At 33.7% G+C, this 15,073-nt stretch overlaps 2 protein-coding genes across 6 annotated transcripts in view; both read left to right on the top strand.

Moving 5' to 3' along the window:
• Window positions 1-7,756, top strand: part of LOC111510485 (uncharacterized) — a 35,453-nt gene extending 27,697 nt beyond the window's left edge. For all 5 annotated transcript variants that reach the window (XM_074182925.1, XM_074182929.1, XM_074182930.1 and 2 more), the window contains 3 exons: window positions 1,040-1,315; window positions 4,173-4,442; window positions 4,747-7,756. In XM_074182925.1, coding sequence (XP_074039026.1) covers window positions 1,040-1,315; window positions 4,173-4,442; window positions 4,747-4,785 — 585 coding nt within the window. In that variant the 3' untranslated portion in view covers window positions 4,786-7,756. The remainder of the gene's footprint in view (window positions 1-1,039; window positions 1,316-4,172; window positions 4,443-4,746) is intronic.
• Window positions 7,757-11,183: 3,427 nt separating this feature from the next.
• Window positions 11,184-15,073, top strand: part of Ir25a (Ionotropic receptor 25a) — a 29,965-nt gene continuing 26,075 nt past the window's right edge. Inside the window, exon 1 of the mRNA XM_074182919.1 lies at window positions 11,184-11,466. The gene's annotated coding sequence lies outside the window, so the exon portion shown is untranslated. The remainder of the gene's footprint in view (window positions 11,467-15,073) is intronic.

Below are 15,073 nucleotides of genomic sequence, written 5' to 3'. Positions count from 1 at the left end.
AAACGCCTGCTACTTCAATTCGCCTAACGCAGGCGGAATCTGAGAGCTGTAGTTTTCTGATTTGTGATATTATCTGTGCTTTGTTGCTAAACTTCTCAAATAATATATGTGAAGCCGTTATAAAATACTCCTTCACAATCTTAGCGTCACTAAATGGTTTCATATGGTTTCCTAGTAAATAACAAATTTCGTAGGACGCTTTCATCTTGTGACATTGAAACTGACATAATATTTTGCTGCTGCTGTAACGACTTTTTCAAGACGCATAGCTTTTCTTTTCGCAATGCAGAGCCGACTGGAAAACTATCGCTGAACATCTTGTGTTTTGTATTATAATGTCTCGTAATATTATATTTTTTGAATATCACAGTTTCTCGACAAATCAAAGAAGTACTTGAACTGTGTTTGTTAGGTACAACAAAATATTCTTCCTCCCAATTTTCTTGAAATGATCTATTTTCGTCAGAAATTTTATGTTTTGATTTTGAGGACACGCCAGCCATTGTAATGGTTACGAATTCTCGGCACTAGTGAAAGAAACTCAGTCGACCGACACAATAATTTACAAGTACCACGTGGCTTTGGGGAACTAACCTTGAAATGAACAGTTTTACCTTGCACAAGAATGAGATGTTACTCGCTTGAAGACTTGAACTAAAGAGAGAGAAGAATCATGATTTTTCATGATTTGATCATGATTTGATGAAACTGGAAATCCGGCATTCAGTCTTGCCAACACCGTTCGCGAGTATTCGATCACTAGGCTTTCCAGTGATCGAACACAGTATTCGATTTGGGTCAAAAACCCCTACACATTTTTATGTCGTTATCAGAAAATACTATTGTCAAATCTCAAAATATTGTATTAGTCTTCAGGCTGCAGAAAAGGCTAGAACCGCTAGAGGGCCGCATAGGTTGAGTATCGCTGGTATAGATTCTTTCAATGTTTATCATCAGTTAGTTTTGCTAACTCAAAAAGCTTGATGCATTCTCGAACTAATTTGTCATTGTGTCGTCTAATCTATTTGTATTGTTGCAGGATGACTTCGGTTTTCTCAGCCCCGAACCATTTTTGCGTTACTGCACCTGCACCTTTGATAAAACTACCGCATGGAAAACTGACAACTCTATGATTTGCCCCTTACACCCCGATCGTCCAGAAAGTTCACCCAATGAGATATTGTGGAAGAAATACGAAACAAAAAAGTGTGACAAATGCAACAATAGTACGCCGACCTGTGATTGGTCCAAAAAAGGGCAGAAGGATTCTGATTGGTATAACCAAGGTTCGAGAGATATTTGGAGTGGCGAAGAGGTGAGAGAATTTCATAACAGTGGTTGTGAGGAAAAATCAGTTTGCACAAAACCATTCATTAAAAAATTAAAGTGATATACAGGGTGTCCGAGGGTTGATGTCATGGGAGGTGCGATGGAATTTTATTTTAAGATTGTGGGATAAAGGTCTTCTTTATGAGAAATTGATTTTGAGAAACAAGTCAGCCGTGAAGAAGCGAAAATCATAACCTTTTCGTTCAGATACATCAAAATGTTAGATGGGAAAAATTGTTTAGGATGAGAAATTATGGTTTTATTAAATTTTTTTGAAAGATTTAGCTAATGAGACGCCAGAAAAATGAACTATTTTTATCAACATTTAGACATATGAACAAAAAGGGTACATTGAAAAGAAAATGGTTTCGCTTCACTATCAAGGCTGACTTGCTTCTCAAAATTTGAAAATATTTTTAAAATTCATCTCTCACCAAATCCCACAATAATCAAATGAAATTGAAAAATTTCTAGTAGGTCACATTTCTTGTAACATCAATCCTGGCTTATATTAGAGGGATTGAAGCAAGAATACAAAAATAACAATATTATTTCAAACCTTTAAAACCAAATGGCGTGCGTTCTCTTGAAAATAGAAATTATTTGGTTTAAAACGGGCGTATTTAACATTGCCTTAATATTTGAAAAACTACAAATCAATTGTAATTGGATTTTCCAAATTTGTATGTCCTCTGTTTCTTAAGCTTTTTCGGAGTTTTAATTCCACAATAAAAAAAAATGAAAGTTCAATAGAATATAATAAAGAACAAACTTCATAACATAAACTTCAGAAGAGAAGTCAAGTTATAGATATAGATATAAACAGAGCAATGCAGATAGGATAAGTCAAGAAATTACAAAATAGTTGAAATTAAAAAACAACATCAATATTACAAAATAGTCAGTTTAGAAACAAATTTTTTAAGAAAGAAAGTTTTTGGCTTTCTACTACTCCATTTTGATACAAAAAAAGAAGGATGAGGGAGTCTTCCACAGAAAGGAAGGAAGTAACTCTATACATGGATGTGTAGATCATGCAAAGAAGTAACTTTCAGACACAAACTGAAAGAAAGTCCTCCTGAAAGTAGCTATAAAATTCAAGTCTTTTCAACATAAACTTCATCATGTAACAATAAATCATAAGGATTTTATAAAAAAATAGAAAAAATAAAAAAACACAGTTACTTTTATTATAGAATAAAGTATTGAAATAAAAATGTTTATAACAATTTTTTTTAAATAAACAATTAAAAAAAGAATAAAAAAGGTTTTTTTCAAAACCTTAAAGAACAATAGAATTTATGATTAAAAAAAAAACGATTCCTTAATTTTAATATTTAGTTGCAAAAAACGATTGTTATGTAACAAACGCATTTTTTAGCAACAAAGAAATTTTTTTAAGAAACCATTTTTCTTCTAAAAATCATGATTTTTTTCAATTAACATAATGCAAAAAAAATTTCGAATTGCTTATAAACAATGTATTTGTTTATAATAAATTTATTAACCATAGCCGTAAAAAATAAAAAAAAAATTAATTAGTTTTTAGCCATGAGACATTGAAACAATAAAAAATTAGAAAAGACAAATTTTGTAATGTATTTTTTATTAAATCATAATTTTCAATTGTCAATAAAAAAATAGAAAATAACAATTTTTTTATTTTGGCAACGGTAATCTATTTTTTTGCCTATTAAGGATAACTTCACCAAAGGAAAAAAATGCCAGGGTTTTAGTTTAATAATTATAGGGATTTTTATATTAACTTTCAATTCAGAAAAAGTTATTAATTAACAAATTTATAATTGACGTTAAAATTGGGATAAAAATTTTTCGACTATGGATTATTGTTTATTGATGTATCCCAACATTACATGAATTTTTTCATTCCTCAATATTTACATTTAATATGTTTAAATAATTTTTTTTGTTTTTATGTCAGAGTGACGAAAGGCGCGCGGAAGCCAGATTACCCGCTTTTGGCTCTATTTTCAGGGCTCTGTAAAAATTATAAATAATCGAGATACAGTTTCGGGAGTCGGGACTTTTTTTACGCAAATTCATTGATCTTTTCAAATCTTTTTTCAAATTTGCAAAATTTTGAAAATTTTCCGAGATATTAAGAAAAAACTAAAGCCCCATTTTTTTTCACTAAATTGTTTATAACTTTTGTAATTTTTATCGGTGCGTTTTCGGACCTTTCCTTAAACTTTCTAGGCAAAAATACGAATCGAATGACACCTTGGTCGTAATTTTTGGACAGGACTGAAAAATGTCACCAAAAACAGCTAAATCGAGTACATGTGAATTAGACTAGAAAGTATTTTTAATATTACGACAAATTGAATTTGAAAATTAACCTTTCTGAGGATCAATCAAATGTCGCAATGTGTTCAGCAAAGTTCTAGATAAAAAATGTAAGGAATCAAATTATACTATGAATTTCAGAAACATTCTGAAATCTTAAAAAAACAATAGCTTCTACAGTTTAGACAAATTTCTTATTTCGGGTTTCAATTTGTGATTTCCAAAACAAAAGTGTGCAATTTTGACTTTTTGTGAATATTTTTAAAAATAATAATTTTATCTCCATTGCTTTCATAAAATGTTATGTGTTATGACAATATTTTTATTATCTTACTAGGTTGATAGGTTTATATAATGTAGAGCAGCAATTTTATGTATAGAAAGACCTATGAATAAATACTTTCATTTCAAATGTGTACTTTTTTCAATAAACTAGTGGAATACAGGTTGATAATTCAGTCTTTGGAAACACTATAGAAATCTCAACAAAATCAGTATTTTTTTATGAAAATACATTATCATCAATCTATTTCAAGGTGTGCCGATCTTGTTTGATTTCTAACGGAAATGACCTACCTCGTCCAACGGCGAGTCTGCAACTACGAGAAGATATTTATCAAGATGGTGATCAGCTACTTTCCGATATAAGATCATACATGATAGAAACACCGGATAACGACAGCCATTTGTACGAACCACTTCCTGTTCCTCCGAAAGAACGCAAACGCCGCCATTCTTTTATTCTGCAAGAAATTCCAGGTGACTGGAGTTTTGCTTCTCGTCTCGAAGAGGATTGTCTTATTCAGGTAAGATGGCCGAAGTCAAATGTTCATGAACACTAACCGCGTACCTTGTATGCCCTTGTTTATTATTTTTTATATCAAATTTCTTATCTGTATTCAAGACAGAAGAGCCAGCATCTGCCCATTTTAGAGCTCTAAATGACGTTTTCAAACAATTATGGTGATAAATCGGTTGTTGCCAAAAAAGCTAACTTATTCCGGGTGAATCTGATTGGGCCTGGATATCCGGGCCATGCAAAGTGTTGAAAGCACGTTCCTGTGCTATGGGTTTATTGTTATGATGACTAAGTTGTTTGTTTCATTTCAGATTTCAACGCTGCCTACACTGCGTTCCGTCACCCTCTAAATGTCTCTAAAAAAATTAGTTTTTGGCTTTGATAATGTGAGCGGCATGCAGAATCGATGCGCGAGTTCTAAACACGCCCAGACAGACAACTGCCATATTAGTTTCAGTGCAGGAATGTATGCGAGCTATTGACAGCTCCAATCATACACACGATCTGACATGCCGCAATCCTGCTTTTGTATTTATTGAAGAGCGCCGTCGGCGCCCAACGTGGGGCACTCATTTTGTGACCTCTCCCCCTCGCTGAGGCTTTGTTTTGTTGTGCATATATATATTAACGAAAATAATATCAAATAATAAGTGTAATTATTTTTGTGTAGGGAGGTACTATCTATTTACATATGATATATATATTGTTTGTTTTATGTTGACAGGTCGTGTCCCGTGCGAGACCTTAAGTACATTATTAGTCCAATTTCTTTTGTTGTTAGGGTACTTTTCGAAACGTTTTGTTTTGTTGAGTGTACAGTTGTCCCTCCCACGAATCACGTCGTCGGTCTTGAAAGGAACGCGCGGGGAAACGGACCCGAAGGAATATGACATTTCTGATAAGACGCTATGATCTTTTCGAATTAAATTCGTGAAGTTTGGTCTGCAGCATCACTGATACGAACTGCTTTGAACTACTAAGATTATTTTCAGAACACTTGAAGCTCGCGTGTTCGGTGCCATATTCCGATGTAATATTGCATTGAAATGTTTCGTTAAAGTTGTATACGAAACGTTTCTGTGATGTTGCATGCAGTGTTTTTCGCACTTTTCTATCAGGACCGACTATTGAACCGGATCTATTTTAGAGTTATTCGACCTTCCACTTTTAAACACGCCTGTTTTCTTTTTTGTTTTGTTGTTGAAATTTTGTTAGTATTTTAATGCATCAAATTTCACAGAAATTAAGCGAGTGACTCTTTCATATCAGACGGAAGATGGTTTGGTTTTTCGTCTCGTTTACACACATTTTAGCTCAGATCTGCCGAGTTATCGAATGGAGAAAACCCGCTGTAAAAATCCGCATTAAATCATTTATCTTGAGGCAGATCTTCCATCCCAACATTTTACAGTTGAGTGTTTTGTATGTGTTCCGCTATATCGTTATATAATCCGGAATGATGTATCTTACATGTTTAGGGCATTTATAATCATTGTAGCGTAGCTCTGTGAATTTTTTCATCTGAACGAAGCAGAACACCTGTTGATCGTAGTACGGAGAGAGCTTAGGAGAAGATAAGCGGAAAAACAAATTTAAAATAAATTATCTGAATAACCTCTCCTTAGTTCTATTTACTGGAATAATTTGAAACTGGTACTATCACCACAACTTTTTTTAAATAAGTTTCTAGTGGTTAATGGAGTTTTAGCGTTGAATACTGAACGGGATTAGCAACTTTTATTTCTTGTTTACAAAATTTTATTATCTATTAGTAATGATTTACGAAAGTTTTTTTTTAAATATTATTTTATGAATTTGTTAAAGTTTTGCCAAATTCTTTCTGATTCCAGTTCAGTATTTTAAAGACGAGGGCAGTTGGAAAAGGTTTCCATTCATATTCGAAATGATTTATCTACCTGAGTCAATCTTTCTTCAATGTTTTAATGGATAGTTCTTGGCGGCGAAAAATAAAAATTGGGAACCATTTAACTTCATCTGAGGTCTATTTTGAAGCAATAGTTCTATTCTTTTATTGGCGTATGACTATTATATAACTATAGTCTTATTTTCTTAACAGAATGATTGAAATTAGATTGGCGTATGAAGAAAAATCATTTCGATTAGTGAATTTTGTACAGTAGTTGCTCTAGGACCTTTCTCTAGCTGGTAAGTTAGCATGTAATCTAATGAAACAAAAAAATCAAAATCCAAGAAATAAAAAATGCTCTTAGTTTTAGTATTGTGTTTCTAATATCGAAGCCTCTATTGGCTGCTAGTTCTAAAACATTTTTATCAAAGGATATCATTAGGATTGCAGGGGTGAGCTCATGCTTTGTCACCCAAAAAAATTGAATCTATATAAACGATGAGAGATCGATTGGTATCTTTGCTGAACATTCTTCGTATGTCTTGTAATCATACGGATGAGACAAAACAAAATTTTTGTGCACCATATGAATAAATAACTTCGCAGCACAAACATCTAAATTAAGGGATGAATTATGGTGTACTTTGAACTTTCAGTGCTGAATGTTATTTTTGGATAACCATGCACCTTAGTTTTCTGGCAACTAATTCTTCTCAACCTTTATCAGTTAATTAAGCCAGGTCACATTTTCCTCACCGATTTTCATTAATGTTTTCTCAATTTCACCATTGCTCAATATGTATTTGTGATGTTGCTTGAACATTAATGTTTCTTTCTGGATTTAAAGTCTTTTTCATAATAATGTCATAATGTTCACTTTTTTCGAGAGCAGTGAATTCGTTTAAACGATTTGAATATATCCCCAAGTATATTTATGAAAAAGTGACTTCTTGGTCACTTTCTGTACAGTGGTGGTTGTGGATGGTATTTGTGGATGAGACTAAAACATTTATGGATTCCAAAATAGTAACAACAATAATAATGCATTAGCGACTAACCATCCACATTTATCCCAATAGAGTAGTTGTATCAATTAGAATAAGTTTCTTTTACTTTAGTGCCTCTTTGGATACACTTTAGTGCCTCTTTGGATAACACTTGTCGACCCATTCATTGAAAGAAATAGTAGCTTATTCTTGGTTTTCAAATAGCAAATTAGATATATTTTTTGGATTACGGCTAAATGTATAAATTTCCACCCAAAAAAAATTTAAAACAAAAAACCCCAAAAAAACTTATTTCTTAAAACAACACGGTACTTGCTTAACATGATAATTCAACGAGGGTACACAATAACGAGTCTGTTGATAATTAGATTAGGTACATTCATGTGATGTTACATTTATTGTTTGTGAAATAATCAGTAACCGACAAAAAATAAAAGCAAGTACAAATTGTTTTGTTTTATTTTTCCTCAGCCTCTTTTTACGAGGGTGGTTCCAGAAGTATACGGCCCGACAAACAAAACACAAAAATTTTGGAAGTAATTTATTTTTCAACACAATCTCCTTGCGGCTCTATACAGTTCTTCCAGTGATGTTCAATACGTTCAATATTGTTTTTATAATAAGAACTATCTTTGTCAAAATAGCCATTGACTGCAGACATCACTTCATCATCGTAGAAAAATCTTTGACCACTGAGCCATTTCTTTAAGTTTGGGAACAGAAAATAATACGGTTTAATCTGGCGAAAAAGGTGCTGAAGTAGCAATTAAAACTTTGGTTAATTAATATCGGTCATTTCGATAATATGCATTGTTAAGATGGAACATTTTTTTTTTTGAAGAAAAGAGTTGAAATTTTCTATGTTTTTTTACCACTTTCATTTGTAACTAACATTACTGCAGTTTCGTCCTATATGGACATTTATATATGGAGTTTGAGAACAATGTATAAGTTTGAAAATGTCCTTATAGGTCGAAACTGCAGTACCGTTAGTTACAAGTAAAAGTTGTAAAAACATAGAAAGTATCAATTCTCTTTTGTTCATTATGATTTTCTTCCACGTAGTTAACGGCTACATCTATCAACACTTTTTTTCTTAGCTTTTGCTTGATTCCTTCACTCAAATGTTGCAATAAGTTCGCATAATACTCGCTGTTGCTAGTTTTACCTTTTTAAAGATATTCAATTAAAATTATCCCACGCACATTTAAAAAAACCGATGCCATGACCTTGCCTGCAGATGAAACGGTCTTCGCCTTCTTTGGAGACGGTCCCCCCTGTTGTTCTTTTGTTTTGATTTTTCTTTTGTCTGTGGTATAAAGTGATAGAGTCATGTTTCATCAGTGATTATTAAGCGATGCAAGATTTCTGCTTTGTTGCTGTGAAACTTTGCTAAATACTCGAAACATCTTTAAAACACTGTTCATGCTCGAAAACGTTCGCTATTAATGACTACCAAACAAATACTAAATCACGCAGCGTCTTCAAACTTGAAACATGCTTTATAGATTGTGTACTTCCTAATACAGTGATTTTTTTTTAACAATCACCGCCATCTCTAGGTCAGGTCACCCTCGTAGATGTTTTACGTCTAATGCATGCTCATCAACACTTTTTTTCTTAGCTTTTGCTTGATTGCTTCACTCAAATGTTGCAATAAGTTCGCATAATACTCGCTGTTGCTAGTTTTACCTTTTTAAAGATATTCAGTTAAAATTATCCCACGCACATTTCAAAAAACCGATGCCATGACCTTGCCTGCAGATGAAACGGTCTTCGCCTTCTTTGGAGACGGTCCCCCCTGTTGTTCTTTTGTTTTGATTTTTCTTTTGTCTGTGGTATAAAGTGATAGAGTCATGTTTCATCAGTGATTATTAAGCGATGCAAGATTTCTGCTTTGTTGCTGTGAAACTTTGCTAAATACTCGAAACATCTTTAAAACACTGTTCATGCTCGAAAACGTTCGCTATTAATGACTACCAAACAAATACTAAATCACGCAGCGTCTTCAAACTTGAAACATGCTTTATAGATTGTGTACTTCCTAATACAGTGATTTTTTTTTTAACAATCACAGCCATCTCTAGGTCAGGTCACCCTCGTAGATGTTTTACGTCTAATGCATGCTCTTTATCCAAACTATTTGAGAAGGTAGTTGATGAAAGAATGATGGACCACTTGGAGAAATGATTTGCAAGCATTAGTCAACTTAGACAAAGATCTGGAGACTGAGTTTCTGTTCATGTAAATTATGTATTTAAAGAGGTCAACAACAAAAAATATGTTTTTTGGGAAAGGAAGGTTTGGGCTTTCTACTTCTACACCTTTATATAAAAAAATATGCCTGAAAGTTACTTCTTTGCATGATCTACACGTCTTTGTAGAGAGTTTACTTTGAAATTATTTGCTTTATACCTCTTTCAGTTCAAGAAATATGCCCTTTCATTATTCTTCAATTCATTAAAGGGTGTGTACATAGACCTTTCAGCGAAAAACTGTTACAAATCAGATTCCCAGATATTCGATGAATTAAATAGAATAATCGTACATTACAAGTATATCGTGATAGAATATGTAGTAGTTGTAGTAATTATTTGTCTATAAAAAAAGTATTCAGTAGAAGTGGCATTTCATAAAATAGGCTAAAATACAAACATGGGTTACATACGTTCCAGACAAAAATGGTTTGAGATCAAAATAAAATTAATATGTGTGTGTATATAGGAAAATGTAAAACAGGAATGTTGAAAAAATCGACAGTCAATGGTTCAGAAATTCCTCACCAGAAGAAAAGCAAGCTTTAAGTAGATATCTTTTTGTTTTTTCTTTCTGACACAAGACGCGGGTTAAACCGCGTCTTTAGTAGTTCGGCTTCGACTTTGAAGTCATTTTCAAGAAGCTATCACTGCACTGAGGTCTCAATCTGCCTACTCCTCAGGTAGTAACACGCTGCATAGATTTTGTGACTTGACGCCGGGGCCTCAATCTGCCTACTCCCCAGGTCTCGTCGCTGGTCTCTGCAAGGGTCTCAATCTGCCTACTCCCAAGCATCGACTGTGTCCACTGGTTCGGGTCTGGTATTTACATCCCTGGGCGAGCGGAGGGGGGACCGTAAGCAGGAGCGACGGTGGCGTTGGTAATGGAAAGAGGTGGTGACTTGCAGAAGCGTGGTGAGATGTACGGCGTGACATGCAATACATGATTGAGGTAATCTTTGTGAATAGTCTCGTTTGTTTAAGTAGTTGGGACGTTTTGAAATTCCAACAGATTCGCGGATTATCCTGGCCTGGAGAGTTTTTTCGGTGGCAATGGATTTGGTGTTTTCGAAGCTTATTGTGTAAGCTGTTGTAAGTTCTGGAGCAGGTGCAACATGGTATTTCGTATAGCCCTATAAATTGAGCTTCGTTCTAAATTCTCTCATACACAGGTCTATTAGACTCACTGACAATCACAATAGATCCAAGGAACTTGACTAACTCAAATAGAGTGAAAAAGTCAAGGCTCCCAGAACAGTTATTTGAACTACTGTTGAAGGAACTGCATATTTATGTGAAAATTGTTGCTAATTTACTAGTTGGGACTTCTTTTGTCTAAAATGATATAATATGATTTGAAATGTCTGAAAGAAACAAATGAAATTGAAAAATTGAAATTGATAGCTAAAAATAACCATTATATTGAGCAACAAAACGTGAAATGAAATTATGAGTACAATAAAATAAAAAATGAGCTAAAAAAATATAAAATTGAACAATCATAAATGAAATCAAAAATTTAAAAAGATCTCAAACCAAGTTACTTCACGACGTTCCGATTGACACAAGACGCGGGTTAAACCGCGTCTTTAGTAGTTCGGCTTCGACTTTGAAGTCATTTTCAAGAAGCTATCACTGCACCGAGGTCTCAATCTGCCTACTCCTCAGGTAGTAATACGCTGCATAGATTTTGTGACTTGACGCCGGGGCCTCAATCTGCCTACTCCCCAGGTCTCGTCGCTGGTCTCTGCAAGGGTCTCAATCTGCCTACTCCCAAGCATCGACTGTCTGTCCACTGGTTCGGGTCTGGTATTTATATCTCTGGACGAGCGGAGGGGGGACCGGAAGTAGGAGCGACGGTGGCGTTGGCAGTGGAAAGGGGTGGTGACTTGCAGAAGCGAGGTGAGCAATGATGTGAGATGTACGGCGTGACATGCAATACATGAATGAGGTAATCTTTGTGAATAATCTCGTTTGTTTAAGCAGTTGGGACGTTTTTAAATTTCAACAGATTCGCGGATTATCCTGGTTTTAGTGCTTTCGAAACTTATTGTGTAAGCTGATGTAAGTTTTGGAGCAGGTGCAACATGATATTTCGTAAAGCCATATCAATTAATGGTACTGATTTATAAGATGCATCACCATCTATCAACGAACTACTTGAGCAGAAAAATAATATGTAATGAAAATTATCATAATTATAATACCAGAATCAACCGAAATATCCATGTAGACATCAAAAATAAGAGGTGTACTGAAACATATATTTATCATGCAGGAATGTTGGCTTTCAATAATTTAGATCATGGTATCAAATATTGTAATTCGATAAGTCAATTCAAGGGACGGTTCAAAATGCACATAATTTTATTGTTATTTCTTGAGTTCAATAACTTCATTACTATTCGGAGGTTTTTAAAGTGTTATGTTTGTTGCTTTGTATCCGTATCAATACTTTTGTCTTACCTTTGTTGCCCACCTATGTGTAGATATTTCATATGGGTAGTTGAAGTTTATCATTTGTGATTGTAACTAGTCATATATATGTATATAATTTTTGGGAAAGAAAATTTTTGGCTTTCTACTACTCCATCTTGATACAAAAAAAGGAAGTGGGAATCTTCCAAAGAAAGGAAGGAAGTAAATTTATACATGGATGTGTAGATCATGCATGTAGATCAGACACAAACTGAAAGAAAGTCCTCCTGAAACAGCTACTTTCATATAAACATTGAATTACACGAAAGAAAACATTCTTTTGAACACTGAATTATACAGAAGATACTTTTCTCTACTCAGTTTGTATTTCAAACATTCGTTGTGGAATGAAAATCAGATATTCACATGAGTTCTACTTTAAATGAATGGTAACAAATTGCACTTACATGGAAAACTGTCATCCTCACTGGTATACATTGATGTTTCGCCTTAAGACACTTGCCCAAGGCTCTTCAGTACCAAATTGGATAACACTATAGAAAATACACACAATTCATTCATGAATTACGATTTTCAATGTCACGGAATAAGCTTGATCTGCTTATGTTATCGATGACATCGTAATGACATTCATTTATCGATTTTATTTAATCCCAGCCAAGAGGAATCTTATTTGAATTGAAGGGGTTATATTTTTAGGAGTGATTAATTTTTGGGAAAGTTTTTTGCTTTCTACTACTCCATCTTGATACATCCTTTTTTTGTATCAAGATGGAGTAGTAGAAAGCCAAAAACTTTCCCAAAAATTAATCACTCCTAAAAATATAACCCCTTCAATTCAAATGTAGATATATATTATTTGTAATTCATTGTTTGAATATTTTGACATTAGCTTAATGATAGTTAGGATCAAACATATTGTGTATTAGCTTACCTGTACTATACCTATAAAGGAAACGGCTTAGTGTTGTATCAGTGAGATATTACCTTTGGTTTGTGTAGAGACTATTACATAGACGTCATAATAATAATTATGATAATAATCTTTTTTATTCTTTTTAGATCATAACATTATGGTGTAGGAAACGTCAAATACAAGTATATTTATAACAACAATATGCAGAATAAAATATAACGGAGTTACATCAAGTGAAAAAAAAATTATATACAATATACATTCAAATACATATAAATAATACCCACATTATGTACGGTCACTTTTATAGGAGTATTCCACTGAATAAATAGTCCGATCAATTGAAAACTCTGAGGTTCATTTTCAACTTTTTGATATCGAAGAAATTTTTTAGAGTAGTAGGTAGACAAATTGAAAAGTCTTGCTCCGGCCAAAAAGGGAGCCTTTTCGTAGGTTGAAGTCCTATGTTGTTTAATTTTAAGTAAATTTCCTGATCTTGTGAGATATCGATGGCACTGAGAATTGGACTCGTAGTCCACGTATAGACCAAACAACCATAGACATAAATTGCTGGAAAAGTTGAAATTTTATTTTGTTTAAAATTCTTTTCTTAGATATAAAAACACGATCCGCTCCTGTACAGTCTCCCTACAAGATGACATTGTATGAGAGTGTAGATTGAACCATAGAATAATACACGTTAATCACAGATTCTACATCCAAAACCTGACGTAGTTGCAATAGTGCATAAAACCTGCTATTAATTTTCAGGATAAATTAGTGTCAATGTGAACACCCAAAAATTGCTTGTTTCACTTGGGAGAATTGTAACATTATTGACTAAAACCTGTGTATGATTAATACATCTTTTTTCACCAAAGAATTTAATTGATATTGATTTTGTGCATTAACGACAAGCTTATTATCATGAAACCATGTCGTAAAATTATTGCTGATAAAATTCAGCATCTCTTCGAGCTCCTCAGTACTATCTGCTGCTGCAGAAATCGATATGCCATCAGCATAAAGTACAATCGAGGATGTTCCAATATATTTTGGCAGGTCATTAATATATAGTAAAAATACTAACTTTATATATGACAATATCAAGTTTAAAAATATTCCACGATCTCCTATAGTACCTACATAACTTTTCCGATGGAATATATTCGAAACATTCGTAAATATTCTCAAATGTTCAGAATTTCATTGGTGTACATATCATTTGAAAATTTTAATGGAGTTTTCAAACAAACTATTAATTTTTCTCCTATAGCTAGACTTACTTTTTGAGTTATCAAATTATTACGTACCTGTAATGCAAAACAAAGAAATTGGTCACGGACCCTGCTCAAGGTAGCACTTATAGATAATAACCAGAATATGATACGGTGTATTTATCATATTCTGTTCTACCTACGCATATTGACTTACGGTGTATACTCCGAAGTGGCGAATATCATTAGTACTATAATTATATTTCCAAAGCCAATAACAAAACAAGAATTTGGAAGTAACACACATGTTTGCGCATGAAAACAAAAATATTTCTGTGACAAACCACTGAAAATAAATAGTGGTGCATTTGCAGACGAAGAAACGATTGACAAAGAGAAAAGATATACGAGGCTCCCGAAGGAGGTCAGTTACAAAGCCAAGCCTCGGCATCGACCGCCGAACGAGACTCGTCCTTCGTCTTTCACTGTAAGGCAACTAGAAGAACTTGTGATCTAACATCAGGCAGCGCTGTTTCGACCCGCCCAAGTTTCCTCAGTCCCCCATCCATCAATTGGTCCATCAGAAACTTCAGTGCGTTTCTGTTGGCATAAAAAATCCATCAGAAGTTTTCTTTTGAATGTATGAACCGACAAACTGTTGACGATACCTACTTATGAATTTTACTGACACCATAAATGAAAATTGCATTTACTTCCAAAGTCTAAAATGGATTAAGACTTATATGACTAGCAGGTTAAGGTTAGGCTCAAATCTGGAATATATCATTCTGAAAATCGTAACATCTTAAAAGGTGTTCCCCAAGGTAGTGTCCTGGGTCCTACTCTCTTTCTCTTATTCGTCAACGACATCTCTAATAATAATTCGATAACATTGTACTGTACAGTTTGCTGATGACACGTCCTTCTTATTGAGTTC

The sequence above is a fragment of the Leptinotarsa decemlineata genome, unplaced genomic scaffold (assembly GCF_025532065.1).
Source record: "Leptinotarsa decemlineata unplaced genomic scaffold, Ldec_3_MD MMD2_tig00026330_RagTag_RagTag, whole genome shotgun sequence".
Classification (NCBI taxonomy): Eukaryota; Metazoa; Arthropoda; class Insecta; order Coleoptera; family Chrysomelidae; genus Leptinotarsa; species Leptinotarsa decemlineata.
This window is presented reverse-complemented; position numbering and strand designations above follow the sequence as displayed.